The sequence below is a fragment of the Ziziphus jujuba genome, chromosome 8 (assembly GCF_031755915.1).
Source record: "Ziziphus jujuba cultivar Dongzao chromosome 8, ASM3175591v1".
Classification (NCBI taxonomy): domain Eukaryota; kingdom Viridiplantae; phylum Streptophyta; class Magnoliopsida; order Rosales; family Rhamnaceae; genus Ziziphus; species Ziziphus jujuba.
In genome coordinates, this window is record NC_083386.1 from 15909389 (window position 1) to 15936219 (window position 26831).

At 30.2% G+C, this 26831-nt stretch overlaps 1 protein-coding gene across 3 annotated transcripts; it reads left to right on the top strand.

Annotated features, from left to right (window-relative positions):
• Positions 1-5959: 5959 nt before the first annotated feature.
• Positions 5960-16011, top strand: LOC107413692 (protein ENHANCED DISEASE RESISTANCE 2). 3 transcript variants are annotated; one of them, XM_060820031.1, is made up of 22 exons: positions 5960-6472; positions 7983-8057; positions 8169-8222; positions 8303-8368; positions 8452-8513; positions 9178-9308; positions 9385-9431; positions 9512-9612; positions 10096-10191; positions 10263-10327; positions 10424-10495; positions 10729-10821; positions 12702-12848; positions 12949-13247; positions 13746-13809; positions 13908-14083; positions 14595-14696; positions 14849-14899; positions 15011-15154; positions 15253-15348; positions 15529-15630; positions 15746-16011. In XM_060820031.1, exons 1-22 carry the CDS (start codon positions 6320-6322, stop codon positions 15839-15841), a joined length of 2292 nt encoding a protein of 763 aa, XP_060676014.1. In that variant the 5' UTR covers positions 5960-6319; the 3' UTR covers positions 15842-16011. The 3 variants fall into 3 exon arrangements, with proteins under 3 accessions (XP_060676014.1, XP_060676015.1, XP_048326598.1); XM_060820032.1 differs by having other exon boundaries at positions 10729-10812; XM_048470641.2 differs by lacking the exon at positions 10729-10821 and having other exon boundaries at positions 5961-6472.
• Positions 16012-26831: the final 10820 nt, after the last annotated feature.

The following is a 26831-nucleotide window of genomic DNA, read 5'->3' on the forward strand; positions in this document are numbered from 1 at the left end:
AAGTTCAAGTTCTAATGGAATGGACCTCAAACCCTAACCAACCTGTGGTTAGAAACCTTGGTATAATGTAGACGCCACAATAGGGGATGGAAAACCTATTGATAAGTCAAGCTAAAACAACCAATTCTCTAATGGTGTTTTAGGTGTTATCAAAGAACAAAGAGATCATTAATCTCACAAGTATTTTCTTATTCAAATCAAAGTTGTATTCATATTGAAAAATAAGCCTTTAAATAGGCTACAAAACCACGAAATAAAACCCTAAAAATAAAGAAAACCGGCCACCACACATAAAGAAACCTAGTTAGCCGAAACTATACTTTCTTTCCTAATCTAAGTTTGATTAATTAATTCCTTTATATTAAATTAGGAATTAATTAATTTACAATGGAAAAAATAAAATAAAAACCTTCCTAAAGTTATTCGTCCAGAGAATAAATAAATAAAAGCCAAAAAGTAATGGTAGTTTCCTAAAACAAAAAGTAAAAACAAATTAGGAAACTAAAAATGCTAGCCTTTTGATCAAGTTGACTTTGATCAATCTTTGACCTCTTTGAGCTCCAAATCAGCTTCTAGATGCTTTTTAGGATGCCAAATAAGCTGAATATGAAGTCCCACACGTTGCCCATGCTTGGAAAAATAAGAAAAGGCTAATACAGTAAAATACAGTAAAGCCAGCAAGCAATACAGCAAATTCGGCCAAATTGTTGATGCTGTCCGTACAAGCCCTTTTTGATTGCATTTGAGGCTGATTTAACTTGATTCCATGACCTCTTAGGCATATGTATTAAACCCATAAAGCATTGGAACCATTTCATGCTTCCCGGACTCCAAAAATGTACCAAAATCGTCACCCGGGTCCGTATCGGCTTCCACCACTTGGATGCTTAGAATAGGCTTTGTATCTTCAAGTATGGATAAGCTCTGTTGAGATTGATTACCCCCTGTATAAATACTCCCAGGTTGTCCTTAAATCTCTTAATTTGAGCTCTTGTGATTGGCCTAGTCTTCATCCGTGTCGAGTCAGCACCACAGCGGGTTATCGGTGGAGCGGGCTCGGGCGGAATCACATCAGAACTACTCTCGCGAGTCTCGTGCGTAGACGACTATGATTGCTTCCCAGCATCACGGCTATTAGCCTAGACACTCTCCCCATCTATAGGTTCTCATAGTCATCAAGGCTCATACTGCCCAACAAGCTAGCCCGATGGCCTCACTCCCACTCAATAACCTGCAACTCGACCTTATACCAAGATCTAGCCAGCAACCCAGCTCTCCATTCGAGCCTTGGTCCATGCTCATCCCGATTACCACATAACCCTGAGGCATGCATGCTAGCATCGTGCCAACATACTACCCAAGGTAGCAATAGAAGATCGAATGCCCACATATGAATGTCCCACGATGACACAGTGTCATCCCGTTCGTGCCTTCTTAGCTTCCGACTCGCTTGAGCGAGGTAGAACCCAAGCCCCCGCTCAATGGCACATTTTTCACAACCTTGTAACAAAGACCTACGTGTGTCTTTGGCATAGCCGATAAGAAACGGCATAGTGAATGCTACACTCAGCCTCTGGCATAGGAGTGATGTGCAATACCAGCTCATAGCGCCTACTGGTACTGTCCTCGGGACTCCCTATCCCTCGGAGACATAAGACCACCTTCGTGATACTTTATGCCTGCCCCTGTCACCCATGGGAGGCTCTTTTAGCCTAAGCTCGAAGCTGGAGCTAGGGGCCATGGAGAGCCAGACACGGACCACCCTCCTGAAGAGCTTATTTAGTCTTTTCCCTTCTGGCAGTTATAGATATCACTTTGTGCGAAGAATCATAATGGGATTTTCTCTAGCAAACCTTCATATCTTGGTCCGATATTCGACATGCACCATCCTAGTAACATTCTTAAGAGATTCTCATAGTTCGGGATCGAAGATCCTGATCTTTGAATATTTACAAAAATGCCACTAGACCATTCCAAAGGTGCGGACCGTCACACCTTGCATGTGCATCTTTTCGTTGGAGATTGATGAAAAATAGTAAAAACTCGTTCAATATAACAAATTTATAAGTTTAGGGGGCTAAAATATCCTAACAAAAAATAATAATAATAATAAGAGATCAAAGTACAATATTCAATAAAGTTCAAGGAGCATTCATGCCAATTACCTATTAAATAAGAAGATCAAGTAATGTTATAGATAAAAAATCTATCAAAAGCATCTCCAACAATTTTATCCATTGGAGCTTACGTAATAAAAAGCTTAGATAGTAAGGGTGTACATTTTAACCGTTAACGGACCGAACTGCGTCGACCGACGATTGGCGATGATCGTTGTCGGACCAGTCGATTAACCAATATCGATCAAGATGCTTCGGTCGATAATGGTTATCAATGCTAAAAAACCAGCGGTGATCGAAACCGACCGAATAATAATCCACATGGACAAATCAGTCATGCCAGCTACCTTCTCTTCCCATCACCATCAATACATTGCAACTCTTTCTTCTCTCTCTTCCTCAAATGGCCTTCTTCCCAGCCATCTATACACTTACAATCATGTCATTCGGAATTCCACTGATGGCCAAGCTGGCAATGTACAAGGTGCTTTTCTACGGTGATACTTAAGAAACTGCAGCCATCGACATCCTCTCTGGCATGGACCAAACCTTATTTTCCTCCATTTTGGCCCATCTTTACTGTTTTACTTCCATCACTAAGTCCTTTCTCTGTATATCAGTGGGGATAAAACTAGATACACCTAAAAAATGAATTAAAAAAAAAAAAAAAAAAAAGAAACCCATCCAAATACCACACAAAAAGTTGAAAAATACGTAAGTCTCACAGTGAAAATAAAAAGCTCAGAGCCTAGTCCCTTTCCATCATGAAACGAGGACTACTATGTAAGGACCTTAATACTCACACACATACAAGGTGAAAATGAAAAGCTCAGAGCCTAGTCCCTTTCCATCGTGAAACGAGGGCTACTACGTAAGGATCTTAATACTCACACACATACAAGCTATCACCACCAACTAATAGGCTGGCAAGTCTTGCCCACTGATCGAAAAAATATATATATATATATATTATAAAAACAAATTTGCTTCACTACATGACAAATCTGACATGGCAAGAAGGTTCAAACTACGAAGCAGACTCTTCTTGCCTATGTTTACCAACCTGACCACCTTCTCTATAATATAACTTCTCTCTCCGCTACACCATTTTCAAACTGAAAATCAACCGATAACTGACCATCGATCTAAATAAACCGATCAACTAATTTTACAAGTTGAAAAAAAAGATTTCAAGTCCATAACCGAACAATTGATCCCTCTTCATCCAATGCAAAAACCCTATCGGTGCACACCCCTATTAGATACCATGGTATCTTTTAATAAATAATATATATTTAAAATTTTTTATCAATGAATTACGTTGAGAACTTTAAATAGAATGAATTAGTACATTAAAAGACGAGATGAGAGGAAAGAAAAGAGAGAAGACGCTGTGAATTGATAAAATAAGAGGACAAAGTAAGAGGCTGAATTTATGACTCACATAGTTAAACAAACTTGCTAAAGTAAAGGCTTTATTAAATATCTTTTACTTTTTTTAATGTCATTTCAGCTTGATAGAAATCTTGTTTAGTATCATTAGGGATGATTTTTTTAAAAAACTGTATGTCAGTCTAATATGGTAAAGCTTTTTTTTAAATAAACAAATTCAATAAACAAATCATTAAAGATGCTCTAAATTAAACATCTTATTATATAATTGATTAAGATATTAATATTTAGATATAGAGAAATGAATTATTAAAAGAATAAATATTAATAATTTAAAAAATTAACTATACTTAATATGTATTTTAATAGACTAAATATATATTTAGCATTATTTTTAAAGATGAATATGCTAAAATGGGTTTGACCGAGTAAAAGCTAAGGAAGCAAGGAGACCCATAGAAGTTGATGGATTTTGGCAAATCTTTGGAAGAACTTGTAGGCTGGGCACCATCTGCTTGGATGCCTTCACTGTTTTTTTTTCTTTTTTTTTTTTTTTTTTTTTTTTTTTTGGGGTGTGGTGTTTTTTTTTTTTTTTGGGGGGGGGGGGCGCCGGGGCCTACCATCGCAATTTCTCATTTATGGTAAAAAGACAGCAAGACAGCAATCCCTTTCCCTTATGTGTGACCCCTGATATGTGGCAGTTATGTTCCTTTCCTAACCGATTTTAATGAAATTCAGCAACAAAGTTTTGTTATTTTTTTTGTCTTCAATTTGTTAATATTAAGCATATGATTGTTTATGATTAGTCCTAGTAATTGACAAAACTAATAACGCTATAAACATCCTCATCATCTTTTATATGGTAATTCTAGCTGCTCCACGCTCTCTTGCAAGCTCTCTCTCTCTCTCTCTTTCTCTCTCTCTCTCTCTCTATATATATATATATATATCTTTTCTTCCGTTGATATAATAATGAATTAATCAAATAAACAAATGAACCATGGTCTCATATATAAACATCATTTCCCAGTTTTTCCCCTATAAATCCTTCATTTTAGATATCATGTGACCTCTCAGTCTCACCTTGTATTGCATTATAATATTATTAACAATAATAATAAATAAATAAAAACATTATTCATTTTCTATCATCCTTTATATTTTTAAGGGAGAAAAATATATAAAAATATGAAGTCTCAAGAACAGAAAGTAAAATTGCACTCTGAATAAGTACTTAAATTCCACTTGGCTACCAAATTGTTCATAAATAAATAAGTAGTTTTATAAACTATGGCATAAAAAATTGTAATAATTATCATAAATAAATATTTATATAAAATCAAGTTCACATTAGATTGAGTTGATAGTTTCAACATCATATTTTTTTTTAATAAATTTTTAAATGATTTAATATAGATTTATTGATATACTAAAACTATTATAGAAAATGAATCCTACAAAGACCCAAATAATCATAAATAAATTTTCAATCTAAACCTCAAAGAAATGGAAAAGTTGATAAAGAAAGTCTTAATAGTAATCATCAAATTGACCTTATATAGGTCTTATTTTATATTTATATAATTGAGTACATCTCATAATGTATTCATGTTCTATTGGCATGAAAGTTTAGAATTAAAATTGATATTAAAATTCTTATTTGAGTTTGATATGAGGACTAAGATGATATTTTATTTTTTCATTCCTTGGATCGTATAAAAAATTGAGATTTAAAATTATGTTTATTAATCATCAGGTTTAAATAAGGTTCATTTTTCTTAAATAGGATTTTAATATGGAATTTTAATATATTACTAAATCCATATTTAACTATTTTTTAAATCTTAAATTTTAATTTTAATCATCAAAAATAGAGTTTAGCTTAATGAAATAGAATGAACCTTAGTTGAGACTAATTGTGCATATGTGTGTGAGTGTGTACACGCGCATGTATATATACATTTATATATATATATATATATGCTTCATAAATTTTTAAATTTTAGTAAATAGATTTTAAGTAATAATTAAGTTGATGGGAACCTATCAAAAGTGTGAAAATAAAAAAATAAAATAAAAAAACAAAACAAAAAAAGAAAACAAAAAAAGAAAAAACAATCACCCTCCAAATTTAATCTGTCAAAAATAAAATAACCAACAGAACAGTCTAACCACCATCATTAAAAATAAACAAGTGAATCTTACTAAAAACCACTATCAAAAAGCCATAAGGGAGCAAAAATAGAAAAGATGGAGGGGCAAAATGGGAAATAACCACTACCAAAAAGCCATGGGAGAGCAAAAATAGGAAAGATGGAGGGGCAAAATGGGAAATAACCACTACCAAACAGCCATGAGAGGGCAAAAATAGGAAAGATGGAGGGGCAAAATGGGAAATTGACAGTATCAATTTGTGTCCCAATGACAATGTATACGCGAAAATCAGTTAATTTGAAAACGGTAAGACAGAAACAGGGGAGAAGAATAAGAAAGGGAGAGAAAAAAGCAGAGCAGTGCCTGAAAAATCCCAGCAACTGGAATTTCCTGAAACTGATTCTCTGAATCCCTTGTTTGGGATCAGAGGATCAATCTAATTCAACATTCTTCGTAAAAACAAAAAGCACCAAAAAGTCATTGACAAAAATATAACCAAAAAGAAAAATTCCCATATAGCCGTTTTTGGGTTTGTTGTCCATTTTCTATAGCTACAAGAATTTGAAAGACACTCATAGAATTGCTTCTAGCTTCTGAAAAGCTTTCTTTTTTTTGTGGCGAATCAATAGGTTGCTTTTTTTTCTGGTTTTTCTTAAATGGGTATTGCAAGAATTGATGGTAAAATGGAAGGTTGGTTGTATCTTATTCGTTTCAGTAAGCTTGGGTTACCATATTCACGCAAAAGGTACTTCATTCTCGAAGATAATTTTCTCAAGAGCTTCAAAACCAAACCCATTTCTGATAAACAGGTAAGCTTTTTTTTTTTTCGGTGGTGTGTTCGATATTTGGTTTATTTTATTTTATTTTATTTTGCTTTTTGGCGGATATTCATATAGTTTGATGGTAGGAAGGTATTGTCTACGATTTACTTTTACATTCTGTTTGATAGTTTGATCTCTGCAATGCATAGGATCAGAAATATTTTATTTTATTGTAATTGTCATTGCTTTGGAGATTACAAATAACAGAACTAATTGGTTTTGTTATTGTTACTCTTGTTGTTTTGGTAGTTTAGTGATTTCTAAATTAAATATAATAAATATATGTCATTCAACCATGTGCAGTGGAATAAGATAAAAAAAATTAAAAATTAAAAACCAAATAGATAAAAAAGGAAGAAAGAAAGAGGTTTGAGGGTTAACCCAAATTTCCAGTTTCCATAATTCATGAGTATGAGCTTTCAAATTGAGCAATGGTAGTTAAGATCATGAAAATTGGACCTCCTATGTTGGATTTATGATTTGATATCACATAATATGTGCTTCTGCTATTTTATCCCCCAAGCTTGAAAGCATTTGCATCCTTTTGCATCTCACTGAACCGGAGCCGTTTATATAATTCTACTTTGAACCTTGAATTATTTCTCAAAATCATAATTTCCATTCTCTTATGAAAAGTGATCTCTATGGCACCAAGATTTCGATATGATGCTAGGTCTGGCTTTTATTCTCTGATTAAAATGCTGGTCTTGAGGACAACTTATGCCTTTTTTTTTTTTTCTTTTTTTCTTTTTTCTTTTTTTTTCTTTTTTTTTTTTTTTTTGTTTTTTTGTGTTGTCAAACAACTTATTTCATTTGAGTGAGTATCCCTTAGGAATGGTAAACAGTCCATGACCACAGATCATGAGATCATGTGTTCGATTAGGCCTTGGGGGAAAAAAAAAAAAAAAAAAAAAAAAAAAAAAGCCCATTCCATTTGAGTAGAGAATTAAAGTCATAGAATGTTTGCAAATCAAGTTAAGATTTCTACCATGGTTGCACCTAAAATCTTTTAATAACATGCATTTATATTATAAAAACAAATATTAAGAGATCTGATGTAACTGTTGAGGACAAGTCCTGAGGCAGCAATGTTTGGCTGAGCTTTCAGATATGATTAGAAGTGTTTAGAAGAGGATAAAAGCACATTTTAAAGTTTAGTCAAAATTTTGAAAGAGCTTTTATTGATGCTTGTTTCTTGAAGAAACACTTAATATGAACTTCTAGGGCACAACTTTTGTAGGAGAAGCTCTTCCTACAAAAACATTGTCATACTAGTCTCAAGTAAAGATGAAGATTATGAAGGATGTTTTTTGGGGTTGATTCCTTTGGTTTTGAAAATAATTTCATCTAATGTAACGAAGTGCAATAGAACCAGGGCCTCTCATCTAATACATGATAAGCTATATTCAACTCAGATGTCATTATATTGTAAATTTTTCAATTTGTGAAGATTATTGACATGAGGGGCTGGTCCTAACTGAATCTATTGAGTTTCCAGGAGCCAGTTAGAAGTGCAATAATCGACTCTTACATTCGGGTTGCAGATGATGGAAGGGAGAGCATCAATAGAAAAGTATGCACCCTTAGTATCCTATGTCTTTAAGATGTTATAGAAAGAACAATTTGGCAGGCAAGGGATGGTTTTTCTAGCATTAACATTTACAATGTTGTTTGCAACATGCAGGTATTCTTTCTTTTCACTCTTTATAACACTTCAAGTCATAATGACCAGCTTAAGGTAGGATGAATCCAAGACAAACATCACCATTTTGATTTTACAATATAAATTTCATGTACATTAAATTTTCAACGTTACAGTTGGGAGCAACTAGTCCAGAAGAAGCAGCAAGATGGATTCATTCTTTGCAGGATGCTGCATTAAAGGTTTTCAATCTTTTTCTCTTAAACCAAACGAGTATTATGGATTTACTCATGATAAAAATGCTCATAATTGAGTTTACTTTCAGAAGTGCGCAAATCCTGCAAAGGAGCTCGTGGCTTTTTCCAGTAGAAAATCGACATCTTTAAGGTAATGAGGTTCATGGTGGCTTATGTTGTTTCATTTTTTACTTCTTCCTTTCTTTGATCATTGTTTAAAGTTACATGATTCTTTGAATTTCTTTGAACGTTTAATTGTTGAAATTGTAGAACAAAGCAAATAATATTCTATACCTACTTAAATGATGAAAGAGAGATGTAGAAAACCATAAACTGTATGTACAGTTCATCGTAATTACTAAATCCATTTTATGTAGATATTCATTTCAGTCATTGTTCAAGCTCTCTTAATCATATTTTCTTTGTACATTTGAGGAAATAGAAGCATTATAAATGTTTTTTTTTTTGTTTTTCAGCCACCTTTGCTACTCGCATGCTTGACCCTTTTGACTTCATAAACTTATTGTTCTCCCTGAATTAGATCTGTGTTTGTACTCATGGAAAATTTAAAGTTTGCTAGTTCACATAGTAATCTAGAATGCTTCACCATAAAAAGAAAGTAAAATGTTGGCTTTCTGAAGTCATTAAGAAAGTATAATCCCGATTTCTCAGGTCAGATTAAGATCATTGATTTTGTCATACTTTTTTGTATGTAGGTGGAGACCGATTAAAGTTAGTATATTCTAAATATATGTTTAATTACATTATCAACATATATTGTGTTCCAACATGATTTAAGGTAATTGTTTTGACAGATTAAGTGGTTCGAAGAGGGCAGGCAGTAGAAACTCTATAGACTGGACTTTTCGGTCGTCTGTGCGTGTAGATACAACGTCATCTGACGTGATTTCTCCTTCACCATGGAAAATTTTTGGTTGTCAGAATGGTAAGACTTGGAGTTTCTTATTTTGAACTTCAAGCATCCAAACATGTATATTTAAAAGTGTTTATTACTTTTGCAGGACTGAGGCTTTTCAAAGAAGCGAAAGAATGGGATTCCCGTGGGCGGGTATAATTCTTTTTGGCTTACTAAACTTTGATTGTTGTACATGTTGTGTAATTTGCTTACACACGTTTTGCTATCCTCAGCTTTGGGATGACCATCCAGCAATTATGGCAGTAGGAGTAGTTGATGGGACTTCAGAGGAAATTTTCCGAACTCTTATGTCTCTTGGTCCCTCAAGATCCGAGTAAGATTCTTGACATGTTCTCTTTATCTTTATAATTTGGGGTTTTGTGGTCATTAGTATTTAGAAGCCATAATCCTGCAAAAGTAATAATAAGAAAAAACATAAACTTGAGCATACTAGAGTTGGTCCAAATCCTTTTCTGTAAATTATCATCTTGTTTCAAGTTTTAGCATATCAAGTAGCTGCATAGCTCCATAGTTTTATGAACCATAACCCTCTTAAGTAAATATCTTATATACTTAAAGATGGTCTGGCTTCCCAATCATGCCAACATGTAGGTGAATTTCACTTGTACTAAAAAAGTACACACATTTGTTGAATTCCTGCTCATGTTTTTCTTTTTATTTGGGTGGTAGGAATTGGCTTTCTGTCGCAATGCTTTTTTTAGAACAGAATTACATTCATATTAGATTTTAGTTTTTCTATCCTTGATAAAGCAACATTTATCTTTCCGAAGGTTTTTAATCATAAAGTGTCTTGCAGATGGGACTTTTGTTTTTACAGAGGCAGTGTGGTTGAGCACCTTGATGGTCATACAGACATAGTTCACGAGCTGTTACACAGTGATTGGCTACCTTGGTCAGACTTAGAACCTCCTTAATACAATTCATTTTTTGCATGGTCTGTTGTTAACACATGATAGTTTGCAGGGGGATGAAACGAAGAGATTTGCTGTTGCGTCGCTATTGGAGAAGGGAGGAAGATGGCACATATGGTATTTGTTTTCTGGATGAAATTAATTCCTAATATAAAGCTTTGAAGTCATGTTAGCTTGCTCTAACTTTTTTCTGTTTTTTCTTGTTGTCCACAGTAATTTTATACCATTCTGTGTTCCACAAGATGTGTCATCCACATAAAGGCTACGTCCGCGCCTGCCTTAAAAGTAATGTATGCTTTTATATTGGAAATGTACAATTGCATGACACATATCACAGGATATATGCAAGACACATAAGCTAAATGTTCTATTAACTTTCCTATATATTGATGGTAACTTGACATGGCGTCATAAACAAATTGTTTAACTTGTCTTGTTTTTGAATCCTTATAAACCCTATTTCTATTAATTTATTGAGTCTACACTTTTACATTTAAGATCCAATTTACATCCCATAGTTTGCATGGACCTGCAAATGAAGACAAAGGAGCTTGATATACATAGTTGGGTCTACTTCTTATCAGGCTTAAGCATTGGGGATTGTGAGTATGGTAACAACAATTTTTTATTCGCTTTTGATCCTCTTTGTTTGGTTACTCTTTATACATTGACATAGAAACACCATACAACAAATCGTGAATAACATAATGTAATTTCTCTTTTCAAAGGTTAGGATTTTAGGTGGGAAATGGAAGGGAGTTTATGAGAGGAAAAGTCCCAGATACCTTTTAAAACAAACATCAATACTGCTCTTAGAACTTGTTCACGGTCGTTATGTTGTCTTTTAAGTCCTTTCATAATCAAGGAGGCGTGAAAATATTAAATTTAAATACAAGTAATGTGTTTGTCAATTCACTGTCGTTAACAAGTTGTAAAGAGGTAGAAAGTAGAGTTATTGTCCAATAGAGATGGTTAGTAATTAAGTATCAAATTTAGTTAGACTTTTATACTATTTAGAAACTGAAACTTGAATTATTAATAATAAAACTTATTAAAAAAAAAAACTTAAGAAATTAGAAACTAGGCAAAAACACAGAAACTAGAGGAAAACACACTTTAGAAGTGTAGAGAGATTCAATAATGATAAACACTATGGCATATGACTTCACCACTAGCTAATCCATTTTAATCCTCTTTTGTATAGACAACTATTTAGTTACTCACTATGTTAACCATACTTAACCCCACATTAATCAAAAGTCACTTTCACACACAATTGATCATATTCACATATAACAAACCATATCTTTCAATCATGATTTAAACTAGATGAGAATTCATTAAGCTTTGTGATTAGTTATGAACATGGCATATTAATATAATTATCTTTCAATCAATTACACTAACATGGAATTATTATAGATCCAATACCATAAATCCTATGTCAAGCTCATTATAGTATTTATGAACATGCATGAATTAGCTAGAAACATACAAGCATTAAGTGTAAGAATAAATTCTTAACATTAAATAAATAACCAAATAGGATCCAAAACAAAGCAGTTAAATCTTCATAGCTATAAGGGAAAACTCAATAAAAGCAACTAAACTAAACTTAATGTTCACAAATTCAAAGATCTAAAACAATAGAGATCGGAGAAAACAAATTAAAGAAGTAAAACAAGGGCTACTGAACAGTGTGATGCTATCCCTTCCTCTTGTCGCCACCTCTCTATGCTAGAAACCTTTGTAAAATTGATTTTTAATCTCTCAAAAATCTCTGTTACTTCCTTCCTGTGGGAAAAGATGCTTGTAGACAAAGGTTTAAGCAACTTTCCTAAAGACTCTCCTTTGAAAAGTCAAATAAAAAAACAATGTGATTTTTGTCTTTATTTGTTTCCCTCTGTTGATGCTGCCGGTTCCGACTCCTTATAGGAGAGAATTTATTTTGGTTGCTTCTCTTAGTTTCCTAATATCTTTGATATGTGCTACTACTTTCCTTAATGCTGTTCACAGATTTTATTTATCTTTTGCTTCTAAATTCAAATTGGGAAACTAGCTAGAATCACTTCCTTAAAGCTTAAGATAGGCCTAATAAATTTAGAACAAACTATTTTTCTTTAATCTTTGCCAACAAATTAAGAAATCACAAAAATTAAGTTACAAAATTAAGAAATCACAAAATTAAGTTATTTCCACACTTCAAACATATATTTGGAAAATAATAAGCAATATATTATAGCATAAAACGTGTAAATTTTTATGCCTAACATAATGCTACTGAAATAGATAGCTATTCCAGCTCTCTGCATCATCAATTTCATTCTTCACAAACATTCCATTTTATGTATTCGATGGCCTACTTCATTGTTGCTTTCTTAACCTCTTCACCTGGGATTTGAATATGTTTATTTTAGTGAGTTATGCTGGATTTTAGAATTATGTTTTATTCGGAATAGTCTTCTAAATATAGCATTGTACAAACATATAGGTGGAGGATACGTTATAACTCCAGTAAACCAAGGCAAAATGTCACTTGTAAAACACATGCTTGCTATTGATTGGAAATTCTGGAAGCTATCTATCCGTCCATCATCAGCAAGAACGATAACCATCCGTATGCTTGAGAAACTTGCAGGTATTTTTTTATTGCCAAATAGCAATTGCATTTTTTTGGTTCCTTATCCATATTGGTTTTAGTATGAAATCATCACAACTGCAAAGCTTTATCATTGCAGCATTGAGAGAGCTTTACAAGACTAAAAATGGTAATGAATCCTCGGAATTATCATGTGAAGAGTTGTCCAGAGAACTTGGATTACCCCAGAATGAAATGGAGGATATCAAGAATGTGGGTCAGTGCCCACAAGAAGTTAGGCAACTGGAGGGGATAGATGAGGTGGAAGGACCAGCTTCTAGCCATACAAGTCTAAAGGGACTAGATGATACTGGAGATGTGTTTTTCGATGTTCCTGAACCATCAGACTATGAGCAGTCCGATGGCGACTGGTCTCCAGAGCAGACAGATCTTTCTATGGTACTAACTTGTCGACAACACATGAACTTTTGCAAGTAGTTTAACAAACATTCATAACTGTAGAAGTAATGGAGGTACATTGTGCATAGAGTTTTGCTTTGCTTCTGTTTTCTGCTTATTAAAGTTCTGTTTATGCATATTAACTGCAGCTTTATTAAGGTAGTAAAATATTATTTTTCTTTATTTTTGAAGAGGATTTTATATTATACATGTTGATGATGGTAAATTTATAACATCAATGTTACGTAATTTGGAGGGGGGAAAAAGAGGATATATAGTTCGACAATTTGCTCCTTGGTTGTCTGCTTCATCATTCTGTTGTGCTTTGTAAAGGTTGAGACAAAATGATACAGTTTCACTTTTTTTTGTTAGGCATTCTAATGCTAGAATACTAGCTATATATGTATCTTACTTTTTTATACACTTAAAAAATGTTCTATAATTGGCGAATGTAATATACTGTTTGTTGACAGTGACACTGAATGTTAATATGTGCAGAATATGTACCCGTCCAAACTATCATCTGCTGCTGTTTTTGTGAAAAAACTTCAAGATCTCAGAGGTCAGTCCAGTTATGTTAATCAATGTTCTTACAAATGTATTATTTCCATCTTCAAACTAATTCTGACTAGATTGGTCCAAAAATTGGTCTTGCTGCAGTTCAAAAGATGGGTTATATGGATCTGCAAGATAGTGCCAGGGAAGAAAGTATCCCATGCTCCTATGGATCAACTCTTCAGATTGACCCAAATTGTGATTTACATTGCAGTTGCTCAGCAGCTGATCCTTCGACTTTCTTAATACGTGGGCAAAATTATTTGCGAGACAACCAGAAGGTTTTTCCTTCAGCTCTGGCTATGTTCTGGGAACAAATTTGTAGTAGAAATATCTACAACTCAAATAGTTGTCTTTCATTGAAAGTTTTAATGTCTAGCCAATACTAGCTTGCATAGGAGCTATAGTAGTCCAATTATGGCACAGAAAGATGGAAACATTACGGCATTTGTTTTGCAATAGCTGATTATTAAGTAGGATGATAGATGGGATTCGTTTGTACAGGGACATGGATATGGAAAAATAAAAAACAGTCCATAGAATGTGGTTGTTCACGGTATTAGCAAGAATGGGAATCATCAATAAACAATGATGTTCAACTATATGTTAGTCCAAGATAGATGCAGTAAAAGATTACATTACTAAAATAGAATTACAAAACCCAAGTGTGAAAGAAGTTGAGAGAAAGCCAAACTCAAGGTTTTTTGGTGTTATAAAGTAAGCATGTTATTAAAAATTGAAACTTTCATTATTTGATTTCATGTTGTCTAAATGATGTTTCTATTTCACCAGGTCAAGGCTAAAGAAACCTTAATGCAACTGGTAGGTGCAGATTGGCTACAATCTAACAAGCGAGAAGATGATCTTGGTGGCCGTCCTGGTGGTATCGTTCAGGTATGATAGCTCATTTTCAACTAGTTTCTAATTGTCAAATAAATTTTTTTTTTTTTTTTTTTTTTTTTTTTTTTAGTCCTAATCTCTATAGCATCCCTTTATGCACAATATGGTAGAAATATCTAATTGTACAAGCTATATGACTTATGCAGAGATATGCAGAACGAGGCGGACCAGAATTCTTCTTTATTGTCAACATACAAGTAAGTTTCTTAAAATTGTAATCCTTAATTAAACCAAAAAAAAAAAAAAAAATTCACCATTTTTATTATTGAGAATCTGATCTTTTACTTTTAACACTAACCATGTATCAGTTCCCCGGAACAACTCAATACAACATAGCATTGTATTACATGATGAGAACTCCTCTGGAAGAAAATCCCATAGTAAATAGATTTGTCAATGGAGATAATGCCTATAGGAATTCCAGGTTTAAGCTAATCCCACACATTTCTAAGGTCAGTACCAGTTTTATATATATATATATATATATATGTGCATATATAACCAGTGTTATTTTTGTTATCTTTACAATGCTTGCAATTGGTCTCCTCAGGGATCATGGATAGTCAAGCAGAGTGTGGGAAAGAAAGCATGCTTGTTGGGTCAGGCACTCGAAGTACGTTATTTCCGTGGGAAGAACTATTTAGAGGTAAGTTATTAAAATTGGTATAATGAGCTACAAACAGTTGTGAAACTTCGTACTTTATTGTTTTGCTCATTTACTCATGCACATACATATGCATACACATACACACATTTTTTAAGTACTCATTAGTTGGGTTTTTTGATGTTGTTGTCCTGGAATAACCTCCAAGTCTTCTGATAATAGCTTGCAATCGACGTCGGATCTTCAACAGTGGCAAGGGGAGTGGCTAATCTTGTTCTTGGTTACCTCACCAATCTGATCATAGAGATGGCATTTTTGATACAGGTATATCAGTTACATGAATGTGCGCCATGAACAAATGAAAGCAGATAAAAAAAATAAAAAATACTATATGCATTTTCTTGTTTATGATATGGGGGTGTGATTGTGCTTATTGCAGGCCAATACAGAAGAGGAGCTCCCTGAAATCCTGATTGGAACATGTAGACTTAACCATTTGGATACTTCCAAATCTGTCCTCTCAACATTATTTTGACACAGAAAACCAATAATGTTTGTGAAGGCAGATGCCCAAAAAAAAATGACCATAGTCAAGGCACAAAGATGATGTCATGTGTATAGAAATGGTTCATCCTTTTGGAATTTGTTTTTTCTGGTGTATAAACAGTCACTTATTTTCAATCCAATCTGATTGAAATTTGTCAATTCTCATTCTTCGGTTCTGCGAATCTTTAATCTTTAATTGTGGCTCATTCTTCAATCACTCGTTGTGATTGGTAAAAACTGTAATCATCTATAATGGATAATATCAATAATCAACAAATATATACATATATATACATATTTTTTTTTATTTCCCCGATTTCTGAGAACAATAAGAGTATTCCTGGTTATGTGCTATTTTTTTTTTTTTTCTTTTTTTCTTTTTTTCATGTGAATATGTGCTAATGTCTGTCAATTCAGTAGAAAGTACTAAAAAATGGATACATGAACCTAACAAAGGGAGTCAGACTAGCCCAACTACATTTCATTTTAACTCTTTTATATTCCCACTGGGCTAGCAGGTTTCAGAGCCCAATAAAGCTTTAGCAGATATCCTAAATTTGAATCTCTCGCTTAGATTTTTAAAAATTAAATAAAATCAATGACTTCATTGATGTACTCTGCGTTATAATTTTCTATGATTATTAAGTTGAAATCATTAATCTAACCATACCCTCCAAAATTTTTCTTTAAAAAAAATAATTAGCAAAATCAATCAGCATTTATTTTTTCTTTTTTCTTTCATGCAATGATTCGATGTCTGAAAGTGGAGCCAAATATGCATGACATTTTCTTCCAAATTAATGCATAATACAAACTTCAAAATACAAAAATATATCATTGCATGTTATACATAATTGCATATTGATAAAGTCACAAACAAGGCCAAAAATTCCCATATTCTACAGCTAGGGTCCCGGTGGGAGACATTTTCACGTACATATCACAGCTTAGTATAAAATAAATAAATAAATAAAATGAACTAACAGTTTCCCAATCTGATCCCAAAATTGGACTTTTTTTTCTGTACCACTTAATTATACAATCCAGTTTATCAAACACTTGCTGTGCAGCAACCTGAATGTCCATTAAGGCTTCGCGTGTGGCCACCCCCATGACACGGTGGCTACCTTCACCTTCTTCTTTTCCGTTCCTTGCTTTACACATCACAAATTACTACAACTTTTTTGCCCAAAAATAAAATTATCAACAATCACCAACACTGTCTTTTCAAATGTGGCCACAAATACTTCCATTTTGCATATGCACCAGAAGCTGATGCGACTTGCAGCCTACTTATGATTTGCACTTCAAAAGGGTAGCTATCAAAAGCTTCATTAGGATTTTTTTTTTTTTTTTCCCCTCTTTTATCATCTTTGATATGTCATTAGTTTGCTCCTTTAGAGTCATTACAGGTATACACAATCTATGTTTGCCCATTTGATTTTGAGTCTTTGTTTTTCAGGTTTTTTTTTTTTTTTTTTTTTTTTTTAACCTCATTGTCTCTATATCACCTTCAAGAGTTTTCTTTTTTTCAATTTTCCATGCATATTATTGGTATCTGTCAGCCTGTAAGTAATGGGTCTAGTGGACCTCTAATATGATAGAGCCAAAAAAATAATAATAAAAATGAGGATACGAAATTCCTCCTGACAACCCACCATTGACAAAGATTTGTCACTGTCGTTGGGTGGCCGAGCTTGCATTTTATTTGATAACCCAAAGCTTCTGGGTTTGAGCTTTGTAACTGGTTCAAATGTTTTTACACCTTAATTACCAGTGGCAATTTCTGGATTTGGGCTTGAAATACACACCATTTGACTTTTCCTTTATTTTTATTTTTTTTTATCTTTTCGATAAGGATACTCCACATTGCTTGGTAAAGTTTTTGTTTTTTTATCATATATGACTTAGTAACCTTAGGTTTTATGTTTCGTTAGGTTAAAATTTGATGCTTGCAATAATTCCCATCCGATCCCTTGAGTTACAAAAAAGAAGATAATAATAATAATAATGAGTATGATGAATATGATGATGTTATATATATTTCTAAGTTTCTTTAAAACAAATTATGAGCATCACTTAACATCCTTTCCTAATTTTAAAATAATACATATATACATATATATATATATATATAAGTTAATCTCAGATTAAAATGATTTATTTTTTTTTAGAATCAAATTTTAAATCTTAATTTTTAATTCTATTATTTAGGTTAAAAAATAATAAAATCCAATCCAAGTGTAAAAATCGAATGTCATAATTTAAATGTTGATTTTAAAAAAAAATCATACCGTCCTAACCTTAGCCTTTTCATGTGTATATATATATATATATATATAGAGAGAGAGAGAGAGAGAGGGGCAGGGAGGAGAAACAAAACTCCAAAAGCAATATTATTAAGCTTAGGGCAAATTTTATTTGAACATTTTCAACTTTGCAATAATAATATTTAGAAATATATTTTTCAAAAATTATTATTAACTTTTTTTTAGTTTTTTATATATTTTAAAACAGACTCATATGGCAATTTTTACCAATTAATTTTAATAATTCAATGGTAAAAAGAGTTTGAAAATTAGTATTTTATGATTGAATAATATTCTGAAAATACAATTTTGATCTTTACTTACTAAAGTTAACTTGTAAAAATTGATAAATAGGAAATTAATAATAATTTTTCAGAATTATAAGTTGACATATAATTAGAATGAAAGGGTACAAATGAAATTTTCCCTTAAACTTATACATGTGAGACCATATTTTTAGGTTTTTTTTTTTTTTTTTAACCTTCTTTACTATACTTGTACAAATTTTCCTTTAAACTTATATATGTGAGACCATATTTTTAGTTTTCTTTTTTTTTTTATTATATTTTTAACCTTCTTTACTGTACTTGTAGACTATTAGGACTATATGTATATATATATATATATATGGCAACGGAAATCCTTAAAATTTTAAAAATTATCATTTAGGGGGTGTATTCAATTTAGAATTTGAAAGATATTAAAATTGTTTAAAAGTTTAGAGGTATTCAATTAGAATTTTATAAATTCTTTTAAAATCTAGAGGTATCCAAAATGTCATTGATTTTAAAAAAATTTTAAAAAATGATAGATTTTAATGGATTCAAAAGGATTTTAAAAGTAAAATTGTGAAGAAAATTGTCAATATAAATACAGTCTTAATTCCAAAGATTTCGTTGGATTCTTATCAATTCTTTATAAAATCTATGAAAAAGATTAAAAATAAGATGTTACATCAGGATTAGGAATATGTATATATATATATGGGGTAATGGAAATCCCTAAAATTTGAAAAATTATCACTGAGATGGTATATTCATTTTAGAGTTTAAATAATTTTAAAATTATTTAAAAGTTTAGAGGTATTCAATTTAAATTTTATATGAGTCTATACAAATCTAATGATATTCAATTCAGATTTTGTAAAAATCTATTAAAATCCATATATATTCAGTTATAACTTTGTAAAATTCTTTTAAAATCTAGAGGTATTCAAAAAGTTATTAATTTTAAAAGATTTTTAAAAAATGATAAATTTTAATGGATTTGAAAGGATTTTAAAAGTAAAATTATGAAGAAAATTGTCAATATATATGAAATCTAGTTTTAATTTCAAAGATTTTGTTAAATTATTATAAATTATTTATAGAATCTATAAAACTTCATAACAATTCATCAAATCCTTTAAAATGTATATCTCATTTTAAGTACATTAAACTCTAAATTGAATACACTCTTGTTGTTCTTTGAAAGTTTCAATAATTATTATTTACCAGCTTTGAAGTTGATTTTTAATAAAATTGATTTTTGTAAAGTTTATTTCACCTATGTGTTAAAATAAAAATTATATAATTATTCTAATCATTTACTTTATGATATTGTATATTAAAAAACATCATCTACTATAAATTTGATTTATATAATGATAAACAATATAATTAAAAAATAAACAAATTACATTTTTAATATATATACATATCTATATTGTATAAAAAGATAATAAAATAAAGTTTTGATATTTATTTTGACATTAAAGAGTAAACTAGAGTTTTTACAAATCAGTTTATTAAAAATTAACTTCATGTATGATAAATGATGAATTTTTTCAAACCTCAAGGGTGTAGGTAATGATTTTTCAAATTCCAAGGGTGTCAATCAAATTTTATCAAATCTCACGGATGTAGATGAAATTTTTTCATATATTGTAATCAACTTTTAAATTACTTAATTAAACAAAATTAAAAATGTATTGGTGGATTATATAAATTTAGCAAAATACTAAAATTCTGCAAGAATAAAGAGAATTTTATATAGATTAAAGTAAACTCCAATATATTTCTAAATTACCTTTAAAATCTAAAGGCTCATAAAAAAAGATCTTAATAATTTTCTATTAAAGTAGCCTGATGTGAGAATTCCTATATGTATACTTATGTATTATAGACATTGGCAAATTATATACCAATCAAAAACAAACAAAATTTGTCTCCTTTTTTTTATTATATATTTTCCATTAAAGCATTTACAGTAGAGAAAAGAGTGGGGACAAAAAAAATTAATGTATTTTTTTGATGAAAAAAATATTAATTTAATGTTGATACAAAGAATATTCAAAGTTCTGAATAGTACTACCGACATTAGCTCTGAAGCACATAACCAGCCAAAAAAAAAACATGGTCCATCAAAATTTAATTATTTGAGCATAAATCAGTAAAATGTCTCTTTTCTTAACAACAAAATAAATGAATGAAAAAGAAAATAGTGAAAATAACATCAGAAAAATGGCAACACCAAAAAACTACATGATAAGGGCCATAAAATATGTGGGAGAAAAACTATGCCTTTTAAATCAAAAACTGATGGGCACAGTGCCTCCCCTTTGTCCCTACCATTGGAGTCGTCCCCTCAATCCTTTCAAAAAAAGTATGGGATGCCACTCTTCATATGCCACCATTTTCAACTATACATTTTTTTTTTTTTTTTGAAAATGTTGTAATATATACATATACATATATAAGTATAAGAATTCGAATTTAGAACCGTTATACCAGAAAATATGATTTTACACTAGGTGCAATTGAAATATACACCTTTTTTTTTCTTTTTTTTTTTATATATATTGTCATTGAATTGTACACTTGAATGTCCTAAACCCGTAACCCATAAACTTGGATTGTCCATAATACCCTTGCTCAACCATCTGAAATGCACCGAATTCCAAGGTCAAATGCAGCATTTGACTCTGTCCATAAAATAAATGTATAAAATTATAAATTCCATTCAAAAACGTGGTCCCTACGTTGTGTAGATTGATTGAAGCAACCATGTGGCACGTGGCTTGATTGGATGATGGTTTTTATTTTTTATTATTATTATTTTATTTATTTTAATATTTAGGAAGAAAAAGAGAAGAATTAAGGAAGGTCGTTTTTCTTAAAATTATATTTAATGTAATTTTCTAGCAAAAATCTCACGTGTTAGCTTCGGTAATCATGTCCCTGTTCCCGGCGCTTATAACGCTAATAAAAATGTTTTAAAAAACTATTTTCCACATCACATCATCATAAGTTGATTACGTGGCACCATCACATGTGGCTTTTTCATTCTCATTTTCTTTTTTGGTTTTGGGATCCAGCACACATGTTTTTGCATGAGAGCATGTTGAAAGATGCCCCAAAATCATTATCGTCCATTTCCTTATTACTTTAAAAAAAAAAAAACAAACCGATATTTTGTCATATTTTGACAAAATTCCTCCTTGTTATGTGACAAAAAGTATTAGTCCTTGGTATTTCTAACATTTTGACATGTATTTTGGGGTCATCTACTTTGAAACTTCCCTAAGTGATATCCATTGAAAATAATCTAGCTGGAGGACAAATACATAATTGTACACAATGGTTTGCATGTTTGTAGTCTAAATATGAGTTTTTCAAAATAAAATCTGTCAAATTTGGTTGATGTATTAATATTAAATATCTTTTCTTTTATTTATTAATATATATATATATATATATATATTTTACAAAGTATTAAGTATAGTCTGGACATAACGTTAGTATTTGTTTTACTTTTATGGGATTTATAAAACTTAAAATTAAAATTATTTTCAAATTACTTAATGAGCAAATCACATAAAGATAAACGAAATATAAAATCATGGGCATGCAGATATTTTAAAAATAAAATATTATAATTATGATTTAATTTTTTTATGGTAGGTTTTATTCAACAGTTTATTTTGGGCCTGTAAGATCTTACTAATGATAATATGACTCCTTATTTCAGAAGAGATAAAAAGAAAAAGAAAATGATAATAAAATCCCAATTGATTATAGGTATGATGATGTTTAATAGATGATTTATGACTATATTTTAAACGTATTTAGAGATTTTCCATGCTAATATGACCCTTAAAGTGGAGGAATTATAATACGAAAAAAAAAAACTATTAGAGACTAGTATTAAAAATTAAATTGAAAAAAATTAGTGTTTTTAATTTTTAAGTAAAACAATAAAATATACATATTCTTTGAAAGTACGAATTAACACAATGTTATGAATAATATTAAAAATATCTTTTAGTGTACAAAAATGTCAATTATTTTGTTGGTTAATAATATTGATATATTTAAAATATACATATATATATATATAAAGTTTTTAAAAAATTAAATATAAATCAATTAAATAATAATATATGTATATTTTGATAGATTAAATCATACTTTAATATTATTTCAATTTATATATCTTATACAAATAATATTAACTTCATCTACGAATTTAAAATGTTTTACTTAGCTTGCAATGGACCTTTATTAAAACTAATTTAAAATAAAATTAAACTAAGGCAAATAATTCGATTATATTTAAAATGTCAACGGTCGAAAAATGCGGATAACAACGGAAAACCGTTGGAGATACGGAGTCAGCGTCACGGGAGTCAAAAACAGAGGCACCGACGCGGTTATAATCCCACTGCATGGTTTTCTGTACCCCAGCAACCTTCCGTAGCCGGTAAACAAACCGGATGTCAGACATGTCACCTCTTACACCCGGTTAACCCTGTCGGTGAGCACAACTGTCGGCACCGACACGCCAGATTTATTCCCGGTTTTTTATCATTTTCCTTTTCTTCCTTCTTTTTTGTTTTTTTTTTTTTTTTGTTGCTTTCAGTAATTTCAGCTTTACAGTTATAAAAGACAAAATAAATAAATAAAAATAAATATTTTGTACTTTTTTATATTTCATTGTACCTTCCAAGAGGGCTCTTCTCCTTGGGATTCCCGTTCCGTTAAGGAATTAGAGCGTGATTAGCTGCATATCGGCGTACGGTAACACACCTGTGTTTGGGTATCGAATGGGCAGAGATTTGTGGAGACGTGGGACCCTTAGATGTTGTTTTCTGTTCCTTAGGTGAGGCGTACTTAATCGAAACCCGCACGTGACTTACAACTAATGGAAAAGGGACATGTGCCACCGGCCACTTGATCTTCACCTTGTTCTGGCCACCGTACCACTTCACTTTGCAAGCTCACTGCCCCCACATCCTTTTTTATTTTTCATTTTGATTAAAAGGAATTATTATTAGTGGTTATGAAATTGTACATTTTTACTTGAAATTTTTTTTTTTGGGGTTCTAATCCAACTCCAATCAAGTTAATTAACCATTGTAGATATTCTTATATTTAATAGTTTGTAATTAAATTAAAACAATATAGAGTAAAATATTAATGTAAATAATTCTACAAAACCAAATTTTTTCATCACCTTGTTTTTCTTTTTCTTTTTTTCCTTTATCAAAAGAAAACTTGTTTTTTTTATATTAACATAAACCACTCTGCCAAGGTTTCAAATTTCATTATTTTCCATCCGAATATTTATCATTTTATATATATATATATATTCACATGTATAATCTATTTTAAATTTCTTTTTGAAACTAAATTAACTTATAAAAAGTATTCATGAGTATAACCACTATTCCCTAATCTCCAATCGTCTGGAATTCTAGCCTTTTTACGATTTGCATGGTCATTTATAAAAATCTTTTCCTTCTAATTACTATGTTTTATCTGATATGTTAGTTTGAATTTGTTTAGAGTTTTCGTGGGAACTCAATATGAACATATAAATACAACTACCGATTAAGGGTGGGTATGGATTGGATTGATTTAGTTTTGAACCAAAATACAATATAATTCATATTTTTCAATTTACTTAACATACAATTCAATCCAAACTATTAAAGCGTTAAATCCAAACCAAATCAAACCATTTATGATCGGTTTGGTTTAAATTGATTAATCAGTTTAAAATTTATAAGTTTATAAATATATAATACAAATTGAAAGTTTTCCAAACATAAAATATAAATAATAAATTATAGTTCTTCAAACATAAAATACAATTAAAGTAATCCAACATAGAATAAAATATAATATTACAATCTATAAGCATGTAATCTATAATATCCTGCAACACTCATCAATGTTAAAATAAAAAAAAATACTCTTCAATAGAAAATAAAAAAAAGGTAGTAACTGATATACATCATGCACTTCATTAGGTAACAAACATTAATAGTCATCATCTTACTCCTACAAAATCAAATAAAAATTGTTAGAACGAATAATATAAAATAATACATTTATCAAAATTCAAATACTCAAGAGTCAATGCATAATTTCTTTTTTTTTTTCTTTAAATTAAAACTTTGGTAAATCATAAGTCAATCAATTTTGACAGGTTTACTAATTTTAGTTAATTTTGTGAGCTCTACAAATATCAAAACTATAAAACTAGCAATAAATTATATTTAAACATTTATATATATATATATATATATAAGCAAGAATTGGATACAATATATGTAGATATATAAAAATATATTAAAAATTAATATATAAAAATGAAAAAAATATAGAAAATATATAAATTTTTAATTATAAAATATATGATTTAGGTTGGATTGGATTTATATTTTCAACCCAATGACCAATCCAATCCAAACAATTTATGATATTTTGAATCCAATCCAATCCAATTAATGTAAAAATTCAATACAAACCGCTAAAAATAAATCGGATTGGTCAGTTTGAATGGATTGAATTGGATTTTGCCTACCCTACTACCGATAATAATAATCATGGATGAACTTAAGTGGGGTACTCCATAGTCCCCATCTTCCTTTCGAATTTTTTATTTTATTTTTTTTTTTGGTTTTCTGTTTGTTGTTGACTAATTCAACCATTAAAATTCAATTGTGCCCCCTTATCAACTCTTCCATATACTAACTATTTTGTCTTTGTATTTTATTTTAATATTTTCTTATCTATAATATACCTTTTTACATAATAACTATTTAATATAATCGAAATATATATAATTTTTTTAGCCAAAAAATCATTAGTTAACCACTGCATTAATAATTATTTAATAACAAAATAAATATGTAATTAAAACAAAAATATGACTATGCCAATACTTATTTATCAACTAACTAATTGGTTTAATTACACAAAAATTGAGTTGCCAAATTTATGAATTTAATTACATATTTCTTCCAGTTAGCTTTTTCTTTATAAGAATATTTAATTTACTTTAGTTAGTTAATTAATATCAAAATCAACTTCTTTTTTTTTTTTCTAATCTTCAAAGAGTTATAAATGCTTATTTCGTCTTATAAATTTGTAATAAATTTATTGTGAAAGGTAAATCAAATTTGTCAAAATCATATTCTTCTCTCAAAATTTTTGAATAAAAATGAAAAAGAATATTTAATCCTATCTAATTTAGCAAAGATTTAAAATTTTTTTGGTAGCTCATTGAATATTTTAATTAATTAGTGTATGTATGATATAGCAAAAGATATTTAAAGGTTTCTCTTTCCAAACTATAAATTTGAGAACAATGTATTACCAAAATTAAAAAGAAAAAACAATCCAACAATATCATAATTTGAAAAAAAAAAAAAAATCAAACACTATCATATAGTGGTGTCCCTTCTGAAAATATGTTTTAGATATGTCACTACACTAATAATCTATATAACAGTTGTGCGTTTACCAACCATTTCCTTAAAGAAGACTTTCCATACCATAGTAACCTTAAATAAATATATGTTACAAAATCAAAGATATCCCAAATGTGGTGTATGTGTTAAAAAATTAAAGATGAGATTGAATTTGATTTAGGTACAAAGAAAAAGTCAAAAAATTTAGATACATATTTTGCAAAAAGCTTAACTGAAAAAATAAAATGTCTTAAAAATATAATTTCTTTAATATGTAATGCAAATGTTTATAAATATGTATATATACAGGGCGTTGCTATGGTACTGTTCGTCCACATATAGATCCGTATCAAAATCAACGTTTAAAAAAAAAAAAAACGTTAGTTTTGCTGTTACATAGACACACCAAAACTGACTTTTTTTTTATTAAAAGCATCGATTTTAATGTGGATCCGTATGCAGACAGACTGTACCGTAGACACACCCTATGTATATATATGTACGTATTAATTATTATTAATTTTTACAAATTTAATCAATTATTAACTTACATATTTGATGCATTCTAAAGAACTTTTAAAAAATTGATCATCTTGTATGCATATAGTTGGGTTATTTATTTAGTATAAGTTCAAATTGAAATCAGATAATTTTATTTATTTAATGAGATTATTCATTTATCCAGATTTTCTATAACGATTTCTTGAATTGGGAGGCTTATATATACACATAGATAATATTTTAATTTGACTAATTTTTAGGGATTAAATTGACTGCATTTAGATATAAATAACATAGACAATCTTATTCTAAATAATATACAGTTTTAAAAAAATTTGAATAAAAAAATTTGAATAAGGAGATTATATATATATATAGATATATACAACTATAGTATTTGTAGACTTGGTTAAATGGTTTAGTGGTATAGA

Coding starts and splice junctions, on each gene's coding strand:
- LOC107413692 (XM_060820031.1), top strand. CDS start 6,320: ATGGGTATTGCAAGAATTGATGGTAAAATGGAAGGTTGGTTGTATCTT. Junction 10,496..10,728: donor CGTCCGCGCCTGCCTTAAAA/GTAATGTATGCT, acceptor TACATCCCATAG/TTTGCATGGACCTGCAAATG. Junction 12,849..12,948: donor TATGCTTGAGAAACTTGCAG/GTATTTTTTTAT, acceptor TTATCATTGCAG/CATTGAGAGAGCTTTACAAG.